A 24,503-nucleotide genomic window follows, 5' to 3' on the forward strand; every position below is an offset into this window, starting at 1 on the left:
AGCCCAGTAATTGCAGAGTGTTCTTTCCCCCCCACCCCGAATCTCTGTGACGCCGTATCTCGCCCCCTACTGCTGTAATGAAGGAGTAGAAGGGTGCAGGCGATCTCCTTTCATTATGATTGGCACGGAGCGCGCTTGGCTCTCCCGCAACACTTGACAAAACACCTCTTGCCAACTCCCCCACCTTCCTGTCACTGTCTTGGCAGTGAGGGAAGAGTAGATCGAAAGCAGAGGAAGGTGAGAAGAAGAATGGGGAAAAGGAGAGATCTGACAGCGAAACCTCATCACGGGGACTTTGTAAAGATGAAAAGTAGGAAGGAGGCCAAGGTGGTACCATCGACAGCATGCGAGCATCCCTGGGTGCCTGCTTTGCGGAGGATTGGGTTTGTACACACGTTACTACAGTGTGAGGCACCCGGTGCTTACAGAGATATTTCTTAAGCATATATGCATAAACAAATGAACAAAGACGGAAGACTTTTTTTTTCATTATAGCCCGTCTATTTGTTATACACAAATAAGACATAACATGTATGTGGCCCTGAATAAGCACTAAGAGCCTCCACAGTGACACACACACACACACATACACACACACACACCACCCACCGCCGCCTTGAAAAATAGGCCAGCCTCTGATAGGCGTGATGAAATATTAATCATCAACATTAAAGACAAATTCCCCAAACTTTCTATTTCTGGGACATGTTGATGGATCTATGGGGTTTACTGCAAACACTAAATATTTGCATAATGGCCCACGTTCTCCACAAAATGGCTTTTATGTTAACCCACCGCTAAAACGGGTGATTTATGAAGGGAGAGGGTAAAAGTGCTCAGCTCAACACAGCTCCAAAGCCACCGCTAAAGTTAATCATCAATATCAATGATAGCATTAACTTCCCTCTGTGGCGGTGATGGAAATGCACTTAAACTAGCTGAAATACAGTTAGAGAATATCAATCTATTACTGGCCTCCATCATCAATATGCCAGTGTCACCAGAGGATCCCATTGCATTGAAGTGTGTGTGTGGCGGGGATGCTTAGTCAGGAAGGGTTTCTGATTTACAGTGGCCAATGTCTGTGGTTTATCACCACTACTGTGGCCAATAGCTCCTGAGAGAAGATGATCTTTCATTCTTTCTCCTCGCCCGCATCACTCTCCATTTTCATCTTCACCTCAACATGGTGGTCCTCTGATCGGCTAGCTTCCCTCCTCTCTTTATTCAACTTTCTCCTCCACCTCTCCTTTGTGTGTGTGTGTGCGTGTGTGTGTGTGTGTGTGTGTGTTTATTTTCAATGCCTTATCTTTGTGCCTCCCCTGCCGTGTTTGAGGAACTCTCTGATGAGCTCTGCGGTTGACACATGCTGAACGCCGGCGCTAACTCATCATCATAAGGGTCTTAATAGCCCCCAGGGTGAATGCTAATGCTAGCTCCTCTGCTGCCCCCTCCCAGAGCCAGCTGACTGCTGATACCGCTACAGCTGCTATCATCACAGTTGCAGCGCTAAGCACCTTATCTACCCAAGAGGCACATCCTCTCACCCCTCCTGATAGGAAAACACACACAGACACAAAGTAATATTGACGCCTGGAGCCATACTGACACCTAGATGTCAAAAGACTTTATATCACAACATTAAGCTAAAATATATCCTAAGATGTAAGGGGCCTGTATAATTTACCACCTATGTGGTCATAAATGACAGAATAAACCACCCCCTTTTCTGTTTATGTCGCTCCACACAGCCTTGTGTCTTGGTCTCAGCATTTATTACTGCTGCCCTCTTCTTCCGCATTAGCATCTCGTTCCAACCATGTTAGCAACAAATTTCTCTGGACATTTATAGTTTTCCAGGCCTCAGTCGGAAATACGATGACCACCGTACCAGCGCCACCCAGCTCTGAACATCACTAGGCCTGAAAACAAACGACCTAATGAAGGGAGGGAGATTAGGTTAGGGATGGAGAGAGGGCGAGCGAGAGGGAGAGAGGAGGCAAGCGCCCTCATTTATGTTTACACAAGAGTAATTCTTCTCTTGGCTAATTCTTTTCAGAGGCAGCCTTGCTGAATTGCATTGCCAGTGTTAAGAAAGATTACATACATTATTTCCAGCTTTGATTGTTACCTTGCTGTCCAGAAGGATCTTTTGCGTTGTAATCATCAGTCTAAACATCATTACCACCACGGTAATCATCATCAGCGATGTGCCTGCTGCAGTTTCCTCACTGATGGAAGTCACTGCTAGGAATTAGTTTCCTGCTCCGTGTATGTGTGCCTCCTCTACAATGAAACAAGGGTTTGCTTTTCATTCGGTCCACCTCACTAACTATACGCCGTTGTAATAGCCATTTCCCCGATTCCTTCTTTACCCCCATTCTGAAAATTACAATCCCACCCCTCCACCCATATCTCCATCCCCGATCCTCCGTGCAACCAACCACTCACCGTTCTGGAGGTGAGCATGGGAGGGTTGTCATTGATGTCAGTGACTGTGATGATGGCGGTGGCCGTGTTGGAGAGGCCAAAGTTCAGGTTTCCCTCCATGTCCGTGGCCTGCACAATGATGGTATACTGGGACACTTTCTGTAAGAGAGGGGGAAAGTTTGGAGTTATTCATCTGTTAACATTTCTTCTTTCTTTTCTTTTTTTTTTCTTTTTTCCCAAGTCTAGATCAACAAGCCAAAATCCTTCATTCCAAAAAGGGGAGGGGGGTGACATTGTGTTCAGCAGGAGATGTCCTTGGCGCACATTTTAAGGCAGTATTTCACTTCGACTGAACCACCCATGGTGCCGAAAAAGCCCTCAGAGGAACACACATCCAGACAGCGCAGCCTTTGAAGGCCGTACCGTGAAGTGTGTGTCAAAGAGAGAGGACACTTATTCAGCATCACTGTTAGACAATAAGACAAGACAATAATCCAACCTACAGAGATTATTTGCGTATCCGCCACGTGATGATACAGGGGAGTTATAAATGCTATTAAGTGTTTTGAAAACGACACGGTCTCACTTTGGCAGCAGCTGAACTGGTGTTCCTGCGCTTATTTGTACGTTTGCATTGGTGTGTGCCAGCATACTTCTGGGCGTATGATTCGACTTGCCTCCTCCTTCCCCACCAAGACCTAACCCCCCCGCCCTCCCCTTCCCTATCTCTCCTTGAGTTCTCTATCTCTTCCGCTGCCCCGGGGTGTAGTTAATGGGCTGCGGGGAGGATGAAACTCGGGAGCTGCCTGTGGGGATAATGTGCCTCGTCACTGAGATTCCCAATTACACTCCCAGTGTCTCTCTCACCTGCTAATTACTGAGTAAATATCCCAATTAAGCCAGGACGCCACATCAGGAAGATGCGACAGCTCCTCTCAACTCCCCCCAGCTTGATGCAAGAACAGACGCTGAACTTCGGGCCCTGTACACACACCCTCATTAACACTCACACTGACAAGTATGGACACACGCACAAGTGCATGCAGATGCTAACAAATACACAAACACAGTTGCGCGGACACCGACACAGACCCACACACGCCTCTATTTTTCCACATCTTGTTTAGAAGCCACAACTCATCTGACTGTCCCGTCAGTGAGAGTGTGTACAGCATGTACACACTCGCACTAATTAGACAAGGGAGTAATTATGTGGATGCTCTGAACCTCTCAGCTCAGCGACAACACCACAGAATCCCCATGCTTCCTCTAGAGAACCGAGGCCTGTTACTGTCAACAAGCTCTTATAAGCCTGCCGCAGCAGCCTTGGAGGGCATTGGGAGGAGAGGTAGCAAAGGAGTTCAAAAACAGGGGGAGTGGCGCCCTGAAAGTGAAGGCCACTTTGAGAGGAGGTGAACAGAGCTGGGAGACGAGCTGGGGCAGGGAGGGAGGAGTTGAGTTGGGCGATATATTGATATATCGTAATATCAAATTCGTGATATGAAAATTGATATCGACCGGGATTTTGGTTATCGTGATGTAACGATATACCTTAAGGCCCCATCCCAACCCCGCTACCCCCAGCCCTACCCCTCTGGTTTGCGCACAGCCGCATAGGGTAGGGTGTCCCGTGTCCTTTGGAGATCGAGGGGTAGCGGTCATCTAGCCCTCCAAATGGAGCGTTTTCAGATGCAGACTCCAAATGGAGTGGTAGAAGAAAATTCCCAGAATGCACTGCGAACTGAGGCAGTGTAACATGGAAGATAGCTACCAGTGTAGGGAAAGCAAACATTTTAAAATCCGTTGGAATGTTTAATGTAGAAGCAATGGACTATGAAATTGGATAGAGCAGGATGGGCGGTTTGGATAATGGATGGATGGATGGATGGATAACAAGCATTTCAGAAAAATCGCTTTTCACCATGCCAATAGAGCTTCGTGTAAACGATGATTTGTGAGTGACAGTACAGTTATTTCCATGTCCCATGTATAAAGCTTGAAAATTGATCCAGCAGTGAATTTTCTGCACTTCCCAGCTCATCTGATTTCAGTGCAGGGCAGACATTTCTATGGGCAGGGCTGCACTGAAATAGCTGATGTGTAAACATGTTTCCTAGCTATTGTCAATATATTAATCTGTCTTGTTCTGTCCTGCAGATTTGGCCAGATTTGTCTCTATAATAGTTGATAATGGTAGCAAGCAACAGGCTTTAATAAAATGTATAGTACTATAATTGTTTGGTCTCATCTTGGAAGCACTTAATTGGTCCACAGGTGTCACTCTAATTGCTATGGGCTCACAGTAATATAGGTGGGAACATTCATGCAGGGGACAGGTGTTGCTTGACGGAGGGGAGCACACACAGTTTTTTGACCGCTTCGCTGCTGCAGGCCACGCTAGGCTGGCAAGAGATACAAGTGTGAGTTTGGAATATTGGAGTGTTTATGGATGTATGACGTTTTATGGATTATGGACTGAAACATCGTGGTGAGTAATAAATATCATAACGTTTTAACTTAAACAGGTGTTAACTTCGTTTTATAGACATGGCTACAAGCGCGTCAATTAGGTGCCTGTCTAGCAACCCCTCAGGGGCTTTAAGTGTAGGCTTAGTCTCTACAATAATGTTTTGATCATGTCCATAGGCGGAAATCCCGGGAGGGACACGACCCCCCCCCATCCTGGGAAAAATATGATATATATCCCCCCCCCCCAATATTTTGCCCCTGGTTACAGCACTACTTTTGGTGTCCCCCTCAGGAATTGCGCTTGAGAACATATCATGTAATTGTCCCCTCCAAAGTTGATATCAGATTTTCGCCCCTGACCATGTCCTGTGCAAACCAGGCAACTAATAATATCCCGAGCAGCAGACGAAACAGTGGTGGTGATACCGTAACGAGTGGTGTCCCATTTCCTAGGTCAAGATTTTAAACCCTACCCCTTATGGCGCCGTTCTGAAGGGCCACTACCTAGTAGTAGAGGGCCCTCCAAAACTAGGGGTAGGGCTGGGGGGGGGGTGGTTGGATCAGGCCAAAATGGTGTCATTCCCTGGCCTTAAAGGCTGTGTTACAGTAAAGTGACGCAGTTTTCTGACTTTATTCGACCGTTTTAGCTGAATGAAATGAACAGCAAATGCCTCTCCCTGCTCCATCATCATGTCCACATTACTGATGATCGCTTCCCCAATTTGTCCTGTAGATATCTCATGAGAGCACCAACAGCCAGCTGCAAAATATCGTCACATTATCGTTATCAAAGTATCCAATTAAAACTATTGTGATATTTAATTTTGTCAGTATCGCCCAGCCCCAGAGAGGACGCCCACCTGCAATGCTGATTAATTCACTCAGTGGCAGTGAACTGGGACACTGTCTGTAAGACTGCACTTCTTCATGCAACACGTTTTGCTTTTTTGTTTTTTTTCCATATACCTCTGCTTCTAAAGCAACAGCCAAGGGCCAATGGGATGGGAGTGAGTGTGTGTGTGTGTGTGTGTGTGTGGGAGGACACTGTATCTTACAGGAGATGTTTGTTTTGCCTCTGTTTTGCCTCTCCTACATGCACACACACACACACACACGCACACACACACACGCACACACACACACACACACACACACACACACACACACACACACACACACACACACACACACACACACACACACAAATAAACACTCCAACACTCAGACATCACCTCAATGTGGGGTGTAAGATGTAGAAACCTTGAAAGGATGTTAGGCAGAGTTTGCAAACTAAAAGCAGGCCAGGGATACAGCACAGTCTGTTCTGTAAAACTCAGCTTCCTGTTAAGTATTTATGTTTATGTATTTATGCACTCTGATTTTTCCCCTGCAAGGGTAGGGACTGTTTTATGTGTTCTCAAATAAAAATGGCAAGGGAAAATATTCAGAGGTATATTTGTGAGCCACAGAGTCTGTGTGTGTGTGTGTGTGTGTGTGTGTTGAGCGTGCATGGTTGTGCATGCGCTTCAGTGAGCATTTGTAGCGGGGGAGAGGAGTTTAATCCCACATTAGGAGTGACTGGCTGGATTAGAAGTGTACCGATAAGACAAAAGTAAGAAAAACAAGCAGAGGTTCAACAAAGACATTTCTCCTCCCTGTTCCCTTCATATGTCTCTCTCCAGCTCTGCTTTCCTCCCTCTCTCACTCCATCTCTCTCTCCGTCTCTCACTCTCTTGCACCTTCATTTCTCATCTTGCTTCCATGTCTCTGTCAGCCCATTTTCCCTGTTCTTTCCGATGCCAAATTCCCTCTTGGTTTTCCCTCCTCTTTGCAGCATCCCTGGCGGTCCAGCTCTCTCATGCTCTCCGTTCCTTTGTGTGTTTTTCCCCTTGCCACTGCTTTTGTTTTGGCAAGTGTGCAGGTGATTATATGGGTGCTTGTAATTGTTCGGCACACATCAAGGGCATTCTACCTCAAACCCTCCCGCGCTACCTTTTCCTCACACATGCACTCGTGTGTGGACACACACGCACAGACACACAACAAGCGAGGCCCACTGCAGCGTGATGTGTTGTTAATAGGTATGTCACCGGTGACAGTTTGGGAAGATGATCTGTCAGGGAGATTTCTTCGCGGAGTTGTCAGTGGCCCATCCATGTCATGTGAGAATAAATACATTTGGATCTTGTCATAAATTTTACAGCTCCATAAACAAGGTGTCTGCAAAGGAAAGCAATTTAAAAAAAATAAAATAAAATAAAAAAAGCTATATGGTTGTGTGTGTGGGGACAAATGGCCACAAAATATTTATAAGTCACAAATCTACTGAATAAACAATGCTGTTGGGAACCCGGCAGCAAAAACAAATAACACAGTTCCTTTGCAAGGAGACTATTGTTTTATTCAGTGTGTGAAAGAGAATTCCAGTGTTTAAAGTGAACCAGATGAGGGAAAGCAATTTGGGCAGCTGCATACAAAATAAACTTTTTTTTTTGTTGTCTAAATTTTTATTCTGTTGACTTTGCATTATTGCTTGTTGCGTGGCCATGAAAAAGTTTGAGAGTTGGGGTGGGAGCGACTGACCTCACGGTCCAGGCCTGCCGCCACAGTCACGATGTCTCCGGTCTCGCTGTTGATGGTGAACATGTTGGGAATGGGGCTGTGCGGCGTCTGGGACAGGATTCGGTAGCGTACCATGCCGTTGGCCGTGGTGTTGTCATCAGCATCAAACGCCGACAGGTGCATCACATATGTGCCTGAGCAAGAGCAGAAAATCACACATAATTTTGAGACAAAACCTTGTTGTAGGCAAACGTGGAGTATTTGCTTTGAGTAATCTTCTGCGCTTCCATGGATGCAGCACTTATTTGTTTTTTTTTCCTTCATGGCCTCTCTCATCTGTCACCTGATCTTGCTATCTCTATACACAATGTGTACGTCTGTCTATCTTTCTATGTCTGTCTATCTCTTCCGTTATCCACCTAATGGCTTGCAGCCCACTCTAATTAGAGCAGATAGGGATATCATCCCAGTGACAGCCTCTGTCCGAGGATAATTGTAACCGCAGCTTCCATTTCAAACTTCATTACATTTCAAAGCAACATTTGTCAATGACTTGGCCGGAGGGAGTACTCTGAATGTCTCTCGGAGAGGAGAGGCAGGAGGAGAAGGGTGAAGAGGAGGAGAGAAACGAGTGGGAGTGAAAAAATGACACTCCATATTTGGTTTGATGCCAAGTGGTGTGACTATCAATCCGCGAGCCATCTCCCTTTTTTCGAGAGATAGAGGGATAGAGAGAACGAGAGAGATGAAGAATCATAACGTGTCACACATCGCCCGGGTAATTTCATTAAGCTGCACTCTTAGGGGGTTTAATGTGGACCCTTTGTACGGGCGTCCTGCACTGTGGCTGACAGGATTAGGTCCCCTTAATGACTCTTTAATTTGGAAACTAATTCAAGTCTGTAATTGGTTTTCCATTGAAACCACTGGAGCTCTAAATTCTAAAACTCTTCTTTTTTTTTTTTTTAATGATTATTGTTCAGCTGAATGTCAAGCCCGCCACAGAGACTTGCTGCTGTGCAGTGGCGAGGAAACGAGAGAACAGCGAGACAACAACGAGGAAAAGAGGAAATGTATATTTAAAAAAGAAAAATGACAGGGAGGGTGGAACACAAACTGCAAGAAAGAAAAATGCATAGAAAGAAAGAAACAGAAAGAAGGGTGGAAAAGAGAAAGAAAGAAACAGAAGGCTGAAAAGAAAGAAAGAAAGAAAGAAAGAAAAAGAAAAGAAACAAAGAAAGTTGGGAAGAAAGAAAGAACAAAAGAAACAAAGAAACAAAGAAAGCTGGAAAGAAAGAACAAACAAACAAAAGAAAGAAAGAACAAAAAACAAAGAGAAAGAAAGAAAGAAAGAAAGCTGGAAAGAGAAGAAAGAAACAAACAAACAAACAAAGCTGGAAAGAAAGAAAGGAAGAAAGAAAAAGAAAGAAAGCTGGAAGGAAAGAATGAAAGAGAAAGAAAGAATGAATGAATGAAGGGAAAAACGGTGAGAGAGCAAAACAAAGAAAGAAAGGAAGGAAGAAGAAAAAAGTAAAGCGAGCACTTGGACATCTCTTAAAATCACCTTTAGTGCAGTAATCTCTGGCTCATCAACTTTACTTCCTCTGAGGCTCTCGTCGGGCATTCTCTCTCTCTCTCTCTCTCTCTCTCTCTCTCTCTCTCTCTCTCTCTCTCTCTCTCTCTCTCTCTCTCTCACACACACACACACACACACACACACACAGAGCTCATCTCTGCAACTCTTCCACAGAGAGGTTGGACGTTAAGAGGCACGCCGGTGCTGCTGTGTGGTACATTTAATCCTTCTCTCCTCTCCAGCCTCAGCATCCTCTTTGCTTTATGGCCACTGAGATAGCCAGCTAAACGAACTGCCACCATCAGGGAGCCATCCTCAGTCTGTCTGCTTTAAAGACGGGGAATGGAAAATGTTCTGTGGCATCCTGGATTCACTGCTGTAGGTGTACTTTTTTTTTTAATGAAGCTACTTTTTTTTGTTTTGTCAGCCCCTCTAAAGTTCATTCATCCGTTCATTTAACGCCTCCCTTCACCCAATTGCTTTAACTTTTGTAAACTGTTCTCTCCTTTTCACTGCTCATGCATTCCTGGCAACATTTCTGGTTTGGTTGATTAATTCACTTAGCTGTTAATCTGTCATACGTGCCAGCGTCTCTCAGACTCATCCATCCGCCCACCCATTAATCCAACTCACGTCCATCCATCCATCCATCCATCCATCCATCCATCCATCCATCCATCCATCCATCCATCCCTCCATCCATCCGTTCATGTGTGAATACCTGGCTTGGATCCCTCATCCACAGAACCGTTGTAGACCTGGTTTTTGAACTCAGGCCTGTTGTCATTCATGTCGATGACGTATATGTACAGGTCGATAGGGTTCTCGACCTGGTTCCCGTTCATGTCCACGGCATGGGCTCGCAGCTGGGAGACACACCACCCAAAAGGAAGTTGGAGGTTAGATCAGGATTGTAAAGGGAGAAGATGACAGTATTACATGTTTCATGTCTCTGAGTTGTTTCACCAGGGTACCTATTCTTTTTAGGAAATAACTTTCCAGGACATTTTCCAGAACTTTTGAATTGGATATACATGACACCCATTGCACACATAAGGTCATATTATTCAGTATAAACAATCAGCGGACGCCTTAACAGTCTGTAAATGGACTGCTTGACTCGTAACTAGTACGTGAACACAACTTCAAATACTGATGAGCAATTTCAGCAGCAAAGAATATGGCTAAGAATATATATAAAAATATATATATTTTCTAACAAACCTAACTTTACAATTTTCCATAACCTCAATAATTTTTCCAGGACTCAATTTTATAATTTTCCAGGTGTTTTCAACGACTGGAAAACTAGTCGGTACATTTCCAGGTTTTCCAGGAGGCACGTGAGCCCTGTCTATAAACACAAGAGGAACAGCGCCAGGAATAGCGCCTCCTCTGGTTGGTCGGGGCACCTGTTCGGGGCGGAGGGAGAACTGGGAGGGGGGGGGGGCGTGATCTTCCCATGCGCTACGTCCCCTTGGTGAAACTCATCACTGTCAGGTGAAAAGAAGCGGCTGGTGACTCCACGTGTATCGGAGGATGTGGTAGTCTGCAGCCCCCCCCCGGGGATCGGCAGAGGGGTGGAGCAGGGACTGGGACAGCTCGGAAGAGTAGGGTAATTGGCTGAATACAATTGGGGAGAAAAAAGCGGGAACCCCCCCCCCAAAAAAAAAAAAAAAAAAAAACCCCAAAACAAACAGTCCCTCGGTATGAAATTAAGCTCAGTGATGCCTGGCTCAACAGCATCGACGACTACGACTTCACATTACAACATGGAATTAATACAGAAACCAAAGCACGCTGGGCAGCATGTTGAGCATGCTTTCCCTCTGATCAAGCCTGAAGGAACAAATGGAATTTATTTAAGAGGAATTAGAGCGATGGGAGATAAAGGGGAAAGAATAGGAAACCTGCTGATATGTTTGAATTATCAGGAACACGTCGAATTTCAATAAACTTTTGAGTTTGTGTTTACTGACCTCAAACAAAGACGTGTGAATTCACACAGTGAACTTGTGAACGCCTCTGTTCCTTCTTGCAACTGATGTTCATTTTTATTTATTTATTTTTATTCACCTCGCCCAGGAACCTCCCTATCTCTGTACAGTGACTCATCCGGTGATATTCCTGTCTGCTTAAGCGACGGTGATGTTTCACTCACGTCAAGCCGAGAACAAACCACTGAAATCCAGATAACTGTCTAGATCTCCGCCGTGAACGGCACAAGCTGGGGAATATCTATCCTATCTGAATGTCAGAGATGACTATCGGATAACGGTCTGCAGACAGTCTACTGAGCGGATGTAGGACCGTCCAACCTATTTGGGAATATCCATCAAAAAGCCAGACAACCGGTGGAAAGAGAGGGAATGTGTGACAATATGTTGGAGAAAGGGGCGACAGGCCGAGAGGAGGACGGGAGATTGTAACATTAGCAGATTTTTATTTTTTTTTATTTTGGTCTGGCGTGGAGAGTGGACATAAGGGCTCTATCTATTTCTCGCTCTTGGAGTGGGAGCATTGCATGGCCCTGACAGCTAGATAACTGAAATAGCCTCCAGCCAGCAGGACTGTCTCCTCGTGGCAGGAAATGGAAAAAAGGACCATTTTCCCCTCGGCCCATTCTCCTCCGACAGGTGAAGAGAAGCCCCTCTCAAATCGCTCCCTTGTCCACTGCCCCCCCCCCTCGCTCCAATCTGCACCACCACCAAAATTGCATCTCTGGGTCCCTTGAAGGTTAATTCAACTTTACTTTTTCCCCGTTCATTGTCTGATCTTGTCCTGCACCCAATATCCGTGTGCCTGCCATCGCATCACGCAGTGCCGTAACAGGCTGGGAGCCAGGCCCTTATCTCCCCCCCTCCCCTCCTCCTCCTGCCCCCACAGACTGCATGCCCACACCTTAATTCAATAACAGCAGAAGTCAGAGATTACCACTGTGTTTAAAGAAGGCAAAATGTAATTCTGGGTCCACATTAAAGTTATTATCTTGAAAGGCAGGGGGAGAAAACACAGTGTACCAGGCAGGGCTCAGCATTTGGCACACAGAGGCAGCATCCTGATAGAGATAACAGAAGACCCAGAACACTGAAGCTTCAAGGTTTTTTCCTTTTCCTCTCATATGAATGCACCTTGTTGCATGGTTGGCTTTGAATTCCAGCAAAGCGTGTTCTTTTGTATTAAAGAAAATTCAACTGTAACTTTGTTCTGTCCGTGCATGAAATACGAAGTAAACAAAAGAAAGTGCAGAGTCACAGTCTAACTTTGTGCACATCGTGGTTTGCCTGAATGCTCTTGGAACCGCATGCCTTAGGCCTATTCAAATCTGCGCTAGTGTTTTGTTTGAGAATCACTTGTCGGCCATGTTGTGTTTTTTTTTTTTTTTCCATAATAGAGATTAATCGCTTGAATCCATATTAAGAACTCTTATTGTTGCGCTCGATACGTTTGGTGTGCGAGGTGCGTCAGCCCTCTCGCTCTGTTTACACAAAAACATCTTCCGCTGCCTGACCTGGATTTTATATTCCAGACCAAAGGACGCTATTCTTCAGGAACCAGCTCGGGGTTTACCACGAGCAGCCTTCACCAAGCCCGGGCCTTTTCTAACAGGACCCCACCTTGACGGGCCTTCCTCTCGGGTGTAAATCTGCTCAGCTCTTACTGAAAGGCCGGCTGGACTGTGACCTAGCCGGGGATAGCGTGTAAAAAGAAAAGGGCAGGTTCGCACCGACAGAAAGATAGAAACAAACACAAGGAGGGAAGTGTTACGACAAATCTGGTGTGTTCCCTCGCCAAATCGACAAGCTCGATTAGAATAGCAATTAGCTGTAGAACAAAACGTGTCCGTTACATCTAAAAGGTCGCTGGTGGAGTACGTGAGGGACGTGTATGGAAAAGTGACAGAGATAGATACTGAGAGTGTGTGAGAAGGTAGTGAATACACTTATAGTATAGCCATAGAATTATATTCACATACTTACACTCACGTATACTCATACTTGATATACTTTATGTGTCACATTTTAATACAACTGTTATAGAGCGAGGGGGGCGAGAGATACTCACATGATATGAGGAGCGTTGCTCTCGATCAAGAGGTTTGGTGACAAACATCTTGCCAGCCACGGGGTCGATGCTAAACACTTCATTCGGTGGCTGGTCTGCTCCCATCCCGGTGATACTGTAGCGGATCGAGATGTCCCTGTCCTGGTCTGAACGGATCTGCAAGCAAAACAAGTTGAGAAGCACTTAATAAAGTGTAACCCCACTTCACCTCCCCCCCGGTCCCTGTTAACTGCAACTAGCCGGTTTTAAGACCATTTTAAAAATTCACATCTTTTCTTATGGTGCTAACTCGCTATAATCTCCCTCTCCCTCTCTCTCTCTCTCTCTCTCTCTCTCTCTCTTACGCCCCGGTTTCTGATGCAGGAAGATTCAGTCTATCTCCCTCTTCTCTCTCTTTCTCTTTTGCACACATGAAAATAAACACAAATGCAAATACAGGGCTTGGTTCCCACATTGTTCTCATGGCTAAATCTCATCTGTAGGCGCCATACGTGCCGTGAGCTGTTTACTACTCTAGGACCAATTCATGATGAACAGCCCTGGAGTTCAGCGAGTCTATCTTCATACTACCATCTCTGCAGTCTAATGTTCAAAACAACATACATGGAGATAGCACACGAGTAAATGTACACATGCAATCCGGCAGGGGCAGGCACACACAGACATAAACACATGCAGACATACAAATCCACACACACACACACACACACACACACACACACACACACACATACATGCAAAAACACACACACACAAATCGGCATTTGGGATTCCTTGTTACAGCACACTTGAGGAATTCATTAGCGCTGCAGCGCAGTATTCTGTTTGGCAGATTTGGACTGCTTCAAAAGAGAAATTCAATACATTTCAGGGAGGGAGAAATGCAATCAACATATATTTGCTGTTTCTTTCACAGTCAGAAAGAGTTCTGTAAAGACTCGCTGGAATACCAACCAACCAAAAAAAACAAAAAACAATGAAGGTAAAATGAAAATGTGAATTTGTAATTGTGGTGTAATTAGGGAAGTGACAGCAGGCAACATAAAGAATAAGCAGTTTCTGAGGAAGCAGAGATAAGCCGATGGAAATAATAGTCCGAGACAGTTCCCTCCATACACACACACACACACACACAGACTTACACACAAACTAACACACACACTAACACACGCACATGCTCACACAGACCGAGCCTTATTTAATAACTCGATGGAAACCAGAATGTACTTCAGGAAGTAGGCCTCTATCGTCATTGAGCTTTCACTTGTAGGAAAAGAAAAAAAGAAGGTGCATTAGGTGCACTACTAGGCCTGTGATTTGGAGTGAAGTGCTGCGTAATTGGGACTCATTTCGCCGAGTTTTTTCAATTTAGCACCCAAATAGAGTATAAACCCCCAACTTTCCCGGCTCCCTCCATTAACTACATGACAACCAGTGAACATCAAGCTCTATGTCACAATGACTCAACTGTACGCCTACACCCTTGGGGATGCACAAACATGAGCACATCCATTCACAGGCATACACACACACATATACACATGCACATGCACACAAAATCAGCCAACCTTTCTCTTTTAATCAGTGACTATTTCAGGAGAGAGGCATGAGTGCACCTAAAGAGTAAGACTCTGTCCAAAGTTGTCTCCATCTTTCACCACTCATGGAACCAATTTAGCAGTGCTTTTGACATACCAGGGATTCTGCCCTGCTGAGAAAATAGCTGGAGCAACTAACAAGGACAAGAGAAGGACGGACAGCATCCGACAGGTGTCATCTCAACAGCTCCCAGGCAGGCGAATAACAGCTATCACTGTTACTGCCATCAACATCCTCATCTTCCTCGTCAATGCTTTCACCACCACCATCATCATCATCATCATCATCATCATCATTATCATCACACGCACACCCCTCCTCTTTCTCATTGATGTCAGTAGTCTGTCACATAGTCTTGGGCAAAGGAGTCAAGGCTCGATCCATCTGAGGTAAGTCAGATACCTGCAGGCAAAATGTGATCAGACACCTTCTCTGTCTGGATGCAGGGGGAGCTGCCACAACAGCCTGCTAATGCTATTTGAGGGTGTTTGCATGCATGTTTTCTTTGGGGAATAGGGGGAGGGGATTATCAGAGCACAGTCCTCATAGCTCGGTGAATTATTGCTGACAGCTTTGGTAATTAACGAGCAGCAGGCGTCGACTACTATTACTTCAAAGAACCCCCATCCATTAACCAGCAACACACTAACAAATATCCAGCTCGCGGGGTGAGATTCTCCCCCCTGTAGCCCCATTAACCTCTTCTATAGGCAAGCCAAAGAGATCGCGAGTTCAAGGGCTCCAGCGACCTCTCACATAGCACCAGAACAAACAAGAAATTACTACACGCTCAAAGGGAAACACTCACAATTGTCAACATTATGTCTACACGTATGTTGTAGGGATAATGCTCCATTAGCAGCCATAATACTGAGCGGTCTTCAGAGTGTCGCTGAAACGGCGCACGTGTCTGCTGGAACGTGATAATATACTGTAACGTGTATGTATAAGTAGACACATTGGCCGTTGGCTAAGGGGTCGGACTCTTTAGTCCAGGGGGTTCCCAAACTTTTCTATGCCAAGGTCCCCCAAATAGCATTAGCTTCTGGCCGGGGGTCCCCTTTTTGCAAGATGTCTTTAAAAACCCATTGACAATACTATGGCAAATGTTAAAAAGAAGAAAAAAAACTCCTGACTATATTTCCTTACTTTTGTTAATGCAATAATAATGACATTTATACTTCAAATTTTAATCCCTCCATTATATTGAATATTTCTGTTTTCCATTATAAGCATTTTTTTGTTATAAAATATATTTGATCATAATATACATAATAATTCAATTTATTTTTCAATTTTTTTTAGCATTTTCTCTCATCCTCCCTCCAATTTGCTGAGGCCCCCTTGGCGTCCCCTGGTGGCCCCCACTTTGAAAACCACTGGATTAAAGGGTCCGACACCTTAGCCAACGGCCAACGTGTCTACTTATCCATGCACGTTACACTACTTCCTAGTTTGCCGGTCGGCTGCACCGTTAAGAAAACGTGAATTCCAGCACTACATTATACTACATTCTAGTAGTAGTATTAGTAGATTATACAGGCGTATGTAGCTATGAGTTTTGCATTTCCGTATACAATGCAGCAAACCAGGAAGTAAATTCTCACCGGTCACCATTTGGTGATGTCACCAGCTTATGCTTTTATGCAATTTCAGCAGCGTTTAAGAGATACGTACAGAAGACTGCTAATGGAGAGCTATCCCTACAACACACATGTAGACCTAATGTTGACAGTCCTGATTGGTTCCCTTTAAGCGTGTAATCATTTCTTGTTTGTTCTGATGCTGTGTGAGAGAGGTGGATGGAGGCCTTGAACTCGTGATCTCTTTGGCTTGCTCCACCCCCACCCCTTTCCTGTCCTTTCCTTCCCTTTGCCTTCCTTTCTTTTGCTTTCTTTTGCTTTCTTCTCCCCTCTCACATCAGCCCTTCTCCTTGCCCATTCCTCTTCCATTCCTTTCTCCTCTGCACTCTCATCTCTCTTTGCTCCAGGTTTCCGTGGGGACAGAAGCCATGCATGAAAAATGAAATTACTTCAATCCGTTGGCCTTGGCAGTGGCGTATAAATCCTCACCAGTTAGGAAGTGATAGCTCTCTATAATTCCATTTGGGTTTTCCCCGCCCCCTGGTTTCCCACCCGTCTCCAAGTCCTCCCGCTTCGGGGGAGAGAATTTCAGCTGCATGCTTCCGCAGTCATTCCAACCAATTAACTCTCCCTCCCACCATGTTCACATAGCCGCACTGAAAATTGTTGAGGGACAGTGCCAGAAACCCCCCCCCCCAATCTGATTTCCACCATATATTCGCATTTGGCTGTGTGTCTGCACGTATATCGGGGTGCATCTGAGCGTGTCCAATTGTGCTTTCGGAGCTCAAGGATTTTGTTTATGCCAATGAGCAATTCTGAGTAAGAATTAGATATGAACATTGTTTTACCCTCCGATTCTCGCACTGGGCTTGTTTGGGCAGTTCAGTGTTCATGTGGAGCGACGTGGTGACAAACTGCCGCTGTCACCACGTGCCCTAATGATTAATAATGCATGTAATAAATCTCTCGTACACACACACACACACGCACACACACACACTCATATTTGTGCATTAAGGAATCCAATAAAGTATGTCAAGGAAATTAATCGTCTGACTGTTGCTGCGTTTTATCAGTCTCCCGTTATCACAGAATAGTGTAATGGGCAGGAAGTGGTTTTACTAGCAAGCAACTCTCACTGCCCTTCTGGCATTGCGAGAGGAGGAGGGCACGTACTGAAAACGCTCACACTGTTAGGAACAGAGGCTGTTTCTTATAACTGTATAAGCACTTAGGCTTTTTCTGAATAGTGAGGCTCTCTCTCTCTTTCTCTCTGCCCCCCTTACTTCTCTTACTCTCTTTCCACCCGCACACGCACATGGACACACCGTGTCTCCGCCGGGGAATAAATGATAAAGGAATTTAATTTTTTTAAGAGCATCAATAATAATCAAAAGCATCCCCCCTTTTTGTCTTCTCTCTCTCTCTGATTCTCTTTATTGTCTTTAAAGTGTGCGCGATGAGGGGGGGATAAAAAGAAGGAAAATGTTTAAATATAGAAAAGAGCGACTGATAGTGAGTCCATGAGAGACGGACAGACAGAAACAGACAGAAAGAGGGGGGGGAGAGGGAGAGAGAGAGAGAGAGAGAGAGAGAGAGAGAGAGAGAGAGAGAGAGAGAGAGAGAGAGAGAGAGAGAGAGAGAGAGAGAGAGAGAGATAAATTGTATCATCCTGCATCAGAAACCAGACACTGGCTAAATGACCTATTTGTCGACGGATCAAAGCAATTCCCTTCATTACTGACAACTTGTCTGGGTCTTAAGGAGATCCTATCAGTGAGCTTAGCCCCCCTCTGCCAGGCGAAACCGCATCAAATGAGAAATTATTGCGCCACCGAGTCTCTGGGGGAAAACAGGACGGAGGAGATGAAGAGAAGGGGATGAATAACATAGATGAGTGCTGTTACTCGTTTTACCATTATGGCCACTAGGTTAGAGAGAGGGGGGGGGGCGAGCCAAGCCCCTTTAACATTCATGCACACTGAGCCACAATAAACAAAGTTCAGTTGACGTGCCAGACACTCACACCAGCTCCTTGATCTGTTTGTGTTATGGCACTGATGTTGTTATATTAGGTTATTTAAAATTCCTTTTTATTTCAGTCAACTGTATTTATGTTGCAACTGAATTGCTGTAGGCTGGATATTGATATTGCAAAGTTAGGAGACGACAGCAGCCTTAGAGAGCAACATGACGGGCACAACAATGTCAGTGTATTTGGATTAAAGTATCCATCAGCCAGTGGATCACTCCAGGTTTGAGTTCATATTGCTTCAACATACTGCCTTGGATGACTCTATATGGATTAGCTTTGGCTGGTTCTGCAAAAGTTATCCTTGGATAGCTTCACGCTAGTAGCCTTAGGTAATGCTTCATGTGTTACTCAAGCAAGCCTTGGCTGGCTCTGCTATGTTACTGTTTGAAGTTAAAACTTGAGACACTGCTGGCCTTCTCTGCTTTGTGTGATACCAAACCATAAAAGAGCATATTAGCATTGCATTTGTTTGTTTTAGCATTGAACAGCACTGCTCAGTGGGCACAGCTGTCACCGTGGCAGATTTGGAGAGGGAGCAATATGCAAACAAAAGGAAGCAAGACAGAGAAAAGCTTGCTGGATACAATACGACCATATGCAGGCAACCATAAGGCAAAAATAAATAAATAAATAAAATCAATGGGTTTAGATATACTATAAACCACTTCCAAAACATAATGCACACTTGTTTTTTCTACAGAACCAGAGGAAAAAAAACATCAAGTAGGGAAGGGAGAGGGTTCACCCTTTCCTGACAGGCAGACTGTGTGACACATGTTAAGTTTTAGCTAAATCTCAGAGGTTGTATATTCTCCGCTTTCTGAAGAAATCCCACGTACACCTAGGGTCATAACCCTAGCTAAGCTGTCTAACCCTTGAGTCGGGCCTGTCAAACCTAATTTGCACAGCATCCCACTCTTACTCCACAAGCAAAGCAACGGCCACATCTAAAACCCACACTGGATTACTATCAGATGTTCTCAGTGTTGCTGTGTAATGGATATACTTTCTTAATAGCGCCTTGCCTTTTTATTAATTGAAAGCAGCCTTTATGTTGATGAATGTTTCCTGTGCATCCCCTCTCCATTATTTCACAGCACCAGAGGGGATATTTAAGGGCAGGCACATCCAATATGGCTCAGTGGTCAATGCATGCAAACAAACATGCTGAGCTGGAAGATGTTGCAAGTATAATGCACATGAACACCCTCAGCAACGACACTATATACCTTGTTATAGAAAATGCTCTACAACACTATAGAGAAGCACCCACAAGAATGCCGTGATGCCAAAACAAAACTCTCTTACACACACACACACACACACACACACACACACACACTTCCTAATTTTGTCGGACAAATGTTTAAAATCCATTACTCCTTGATGAGTCCGAGCCGTGTCTCCTCCATTAAGCTAGCACGGGAAACAGAAAAGTGAATGCTTAGCTACACTTGCCGTTAGCCAGTTCTTCCGTTGAAACCAAGTTTGTCGTTTGTCCTTTTGTGCTATTTGAACGTCGTTAGGACGATGTGTCCCAAGTCTCTTCACCTGGAATTTTTTTCTCCAAATATGGATGATAAAGTAAATGACCCACCTTGTTCATGTTAATGCCGGCGCTGCCTTCAACCCCCCCCACCCCCCACTCTCGCACAAGTAGCGCCTCACTGCACGTACCGTTACTCTGTACGTCCGCTGTCATTGGTCAAAAGTCAGCGGCCCGAGGACTGAACGAATTTAGCACAAATGATCGGCAAATCAAGGGGGAGTGGCACTATGCCTGTCACTCACGTAATACATTGATGGAAGCTACGGAGCCCGGGAGGTGACATGGCAGTTTTTTTTAAATCTCGTACGCACGTATTTTAAGTCGCACGCTCAATTTAGTAAGTCGCACGCACGCTTTACGTAAGTCGCACGCTCAATTTAGTAAGTCGTACGTACGCTTCACGTAAGTTGCACGCACGCACCGCATCTCAACTCCGGACAAGGGTAAGCAAGGTGCATGAAGTTTACAAGTTAAACAACGTGACTTCTCTAGGTATTAGTAATAATGCGACTTAATAATGCGCGCGTGCGACTTACTAAATTGAGGGTGCGACTTAATAATGCGTCTGTTCGAGTTAAAAAAAACCTATCCATGTCACCTCCCGGGCTCCGTAGTAAACTGTTTGGGCTGTAAAAAATAAGACAATTTAGATATATCCTGTTTTTCTTGTAACTATTTGGTGCTGTTGCTGCTCAAGTTTCCACTAAAATGTAAAATAATCTGTTCTAATGTTTTTTTTAAAACAATAAATGTCGCCTCTTTATCGTAAAAGATAGGGAGGGCCGTCGGTGAGCGTCTGTGGCCCTAGTTTTTGCGGTGTGTCCCGCGTCGTTGGCACTAGTCGGACCCGTCGGCAGCTTTTCGGCCGATTCTGCATGTTGAATTGGCGGCGGAGATCGGTGAGCGAGATCACTGATTGGCTGTTCAGTTTAGCGAATCAGTGCACGAGAAGAGAAACGGAAGTTACGAGGGCAAGCAAACGACGAAGTCAAGAAGCCACACACAGGAGGCTCAAGAAGCGAATATTATCACAACGATATGGCAATCTGGAATGAAGAAACTGAAGGCCAGCTGATCAGCATGATTCAGGAGAGGCCAGCTCTGTATGACATTACAGATAAACGTTATGACAACCGAGTGGTGAAAACAGAACTCTGGCGTGAGATCGAAAATAAACATGTTATGTTAGGTAAGATTTTCTTTTTAGCCATTGAACTCTTCAGAAAATGTTCGGAATTGTCTGTGTTATTGTTCGCTAGCGCACGGTACATATCCTGGGTCTTCCGGTTTCAAAATTTGAATGACGAATACAGACTACCGCCACCTACTGGTATGGAGTTATTTCATCTCACGCAGACGCAGAACGTACATGCTAGTTGGCCGTAGTGTTTGCGGCGTGTTCAAATGCTACGTTTTAACCCAGACGCAGGCGACGTGAGGCGACGCAACAGTCGGCCTTCGGCGCCGCTAGTTCTCTGATGTCGGTTAGCGTCAGACTGAACAAAACTGTCAGCTTCAGACTGACAGTGCATTATTTGACCTTCGGTGACAGGTAGCTGTCACCGAAGGTCTGTCTGGAAGGCCTAATGTCTGTACATTAGGCCTTCCAGAGTTGAGTCTTTCAGAAGGCTTTGTCAGTTAAGCTTTTAGGGGAAAAAAAAAGTCTTTTGAGTTTTTTTTACACCGCCTTTTCATGGCGGGAACGTTGCGTCATCAAGCCACCTTGTAGAAGGTACGAAGACAAAATGGGTGGGGCGGGGGTCCTTTTTGTGTTACACGTCGTGACGCCTCTGCTTCCAGAACGCCGGCATGCTATGTCAAATCACACAGTGGGGCGCGATTATGCCGCCTTTGTTTGGGTCAGTGTAAAAAAACAAAACAAAGCCAGCGTAAAGACGAGTCTTCATTGCGGCGTTATTGTGGGGTCTCTGTGTAAAAAAACAAAACAAAAATAAAAACCTTTTGGTTGAAGTCTTTTATATTTCTAAAAGTGATGAGAAAGAAACCCGCTGAAAACAAAACCACAAAGATGTAGTGCTTACTAGCATAATGACGAATGAGAAACAGAGACGGGCACATACATGTACTGTAGATGAAATAGCACACACACACCATCTTCATCAGCGGTCACTCGGAGTCGAGTATGACTGTCACACACACACACACAGACACACACACACACACACAGAGGCCTGTCTTTTCCCAATTAGGGCCTGTGCATTGAGCTTGTTATTTTGACACTGAGTCAGAATTTGCATTAGTACAACTAAGTCCCAGCAAACTCCAAAATATCTGAAAGCAGTGGAGATACTGCAGCTAGAGCAAACACAGATCTATAGGCAAGAAAACAGGGCGATGACGATTCCAGCCACAAAGACGGCTGGGCACAAACAGAGCAATGTGAACCTTAACACCACAGTAAAGCCTAACAGGTAGAAAGACATACAAATACTGGCCACGAGTAACAACCTATCTGGTAAGCTATGAAGAGACGGAATCAACAAAAGTAAGGGGATAAGTGTATGTGCACACAAGTTAATACATTTTTCTTTGAATTTAAAAGTCTTTCTCATTTTTTTTAAATTCATGCTACTTTTCTTACTTTTATTGCCGAGCAATGTATGTCCTAAAGTGAAGTTGAATCTGAATTTACTAATGATATGATAAAATAACTCAAATTGCAAAACATGGAGGGCGTTACAATGGTTAACACTGTGACCTCACAGCAAATTGGTCCTGGGTTCAATGCCAGTCCTTCTATGTGGTGTTTGCATGTTCTCCATGTTTTTGGGTTCCCTCCCTAAATCCACAGACATGCACGTTCAGTGAATTGGAGTCTTTAAATTTACCATAGGCGTGAATGGTGTGTGGATGACTGTTTGTGTGGGCTCTGTGATGGACTGGCAACCTGTCCAGGGTGTCTTCCTGTCTCAATGCATGCTGGGATAGGTGCAAGCCCCGCACAAATGTGAAATGGATTAAGCAGATATAGATGGATGCAAAGCGTCTTAAACTCGTCAGCTGATAGGAACAAATGAGTGTACAATGACGTAAAAGCCTGAAAATGAAAACGAGAGCAAAACAGTGGGAGTGCACTGTATTTGGGCGCATTGTGTTTTGATTGATGGCTGGAAGTGAAGCAGGTGAAACTATTAAAAAGACTTTTCCCCACATTAGTGAAAAGAACATGCAGTAATGGAAGTTAAGCAGTGAATGACTTTTCCAATTATTGCCTGTGTGAAAGGGGCCCAGTCCTTAATACTTCAGGCTTATTGCAAATTAGGGATGCTATTCTCCCCGGAGGTAACAATGTAATGACTCTGCCAGCTTGCTCTCCCCTTGCCATGGCAGGAAGAATAAAGAGGAAGAACCCATTGTGGTGAGAAACAAAGAAAGGCCGCGCCCCTCCGCTTTAGCAGTACAGGGTAAGGGTGTGGGAGCGACCATCCTACTCTTTCACTTTCACACTCTCTCTTGCACCCTATTTCATTAGGGGATTGATTGAATCATGAACCCAGGAGCATGATGGATACATGAATGACATCTTCACTCACTCCCAGAGGCTTTGACAAGGACAATATGAAGGACCCCACCCCCATTCACTCACACACACACACACACACACACACACACACACACACACACACACTACCAGGAAACCCAATCTGGATAATTAGACTACAGACTGTCAGAGACTTTTAGGGGAGCGAGAGAGAGAGAGAGAGAGAGAGAGAGAGAGAGAGAGAGAGAGAGAGAGAGAGAGAGAGAGAGAGAGAGAGAGAGAGAGAGAGAGAGAGAGAAGCTATAGAAGGAGGGACAAAGGAGCAAATGTGCTGCTGCTGCTGCTGCACTTATCCCAGCCAGCCATTTACGCCCACTTTGCACACACACACACACGCAAACAAACACTCACACACATACAAATGTGCACTAGGTCCACCTTTCATCCTTGACTCTTCCCCTTGCACTTCCTCCTCTCCCTTTCTAAATCCATCAGGCACCAGTGGAGTATAGAAATGCAGACGAGAAGGAAAATGGAGGGAAGAAATAGCAAGACAGAGTGAGAGAGAGAGTGAGAGAGAGCAGGAAAAAAAAACAGGTCTGATTTGACTGCATCAGCAAAAATCGGTAATGGGGTGTGAGCACTGTTGGCTGGAAACCACAAGAGTCGTGACCAATGAAAGAGTGGTCAGGCTTGTTGAGGACTTTGATTGGATGCAAACCTGGCAGAAGAAATCTTTATTACGAGGCAGTGTTTAGAGAAGGGATGGAGCTGTGACAAGGTGCACGGCTGTGGCTTGATCAAACACGGTATACACACATACACACACACACACACGCATGTATTTTACATTATGTGTGTGTGGGTGTGTGTGTATCTTCCTTGCAGGAGAGAGACAAAACTCTGAAATCTCATCAGGTAAATGAACGCCTAAGGACTCAGATAGCTAAGCGTAAAGGCTGGAATGAGAGGAGCTGGAATTACGGGAACTAGATACGCATTTGATGTTGTTTGGAAGGCCGACAAAGCAACTTTTTTCCCTGCCAAGTCTTTCCTCGCCAAACACAGGCAAACAGGAGAGGGTTGGACCTTGCCGTGTGCTATGCGAGACACTCGCATGCTCACAACTA

General features: G+C 45.0%; 1 protein-coding gene across 1 annotated transcript in view; it reads right to left on the reverse strand.

The window, feature by feature from the left end:
• Positions 1-24,503, reverse strand: part of LOC130107579 (cadherin-4-like) — a 333,350-nt gene that overhangs the window by 37,537 nt on the left and 271,310 nt on the right. The window contains exons 6-9 of the mRNA XM_056274241.1: positions 13,103-13,258; positions 9,759-9,903; positions 7,483-7,655; positions 2,452-2,589 (exon numbers count right to left, since the gene is read on the reverse strand). Of these exons, the coding sequence (XP_056130216.1) occupies positions 2,452-2,589; positions 7,483-7,655; positions 9,759-9,903; positions 13,103-13,258 (612 nt within the window). The remainder of the gene's footprint in view (positions 1-2,451; positions 2,590-7,482; positions 7,656-9,758; positions 9,904-13,102; positions 13,259-24,503) is intronic.

This window comes from Lampris incognitus, chromosome 2, assembly GCF_029633865.1.
Source record: "Lampris incognitus isolate fLamInc1 chromosome 2, fLamInc1.hap2, whole genome shotgun sequence".
NCBI lineage: Eukaryota > Metazoa > Chordata > Actinopteri > Lampriformes > Lampridae > Lampris > Lampris incognitus.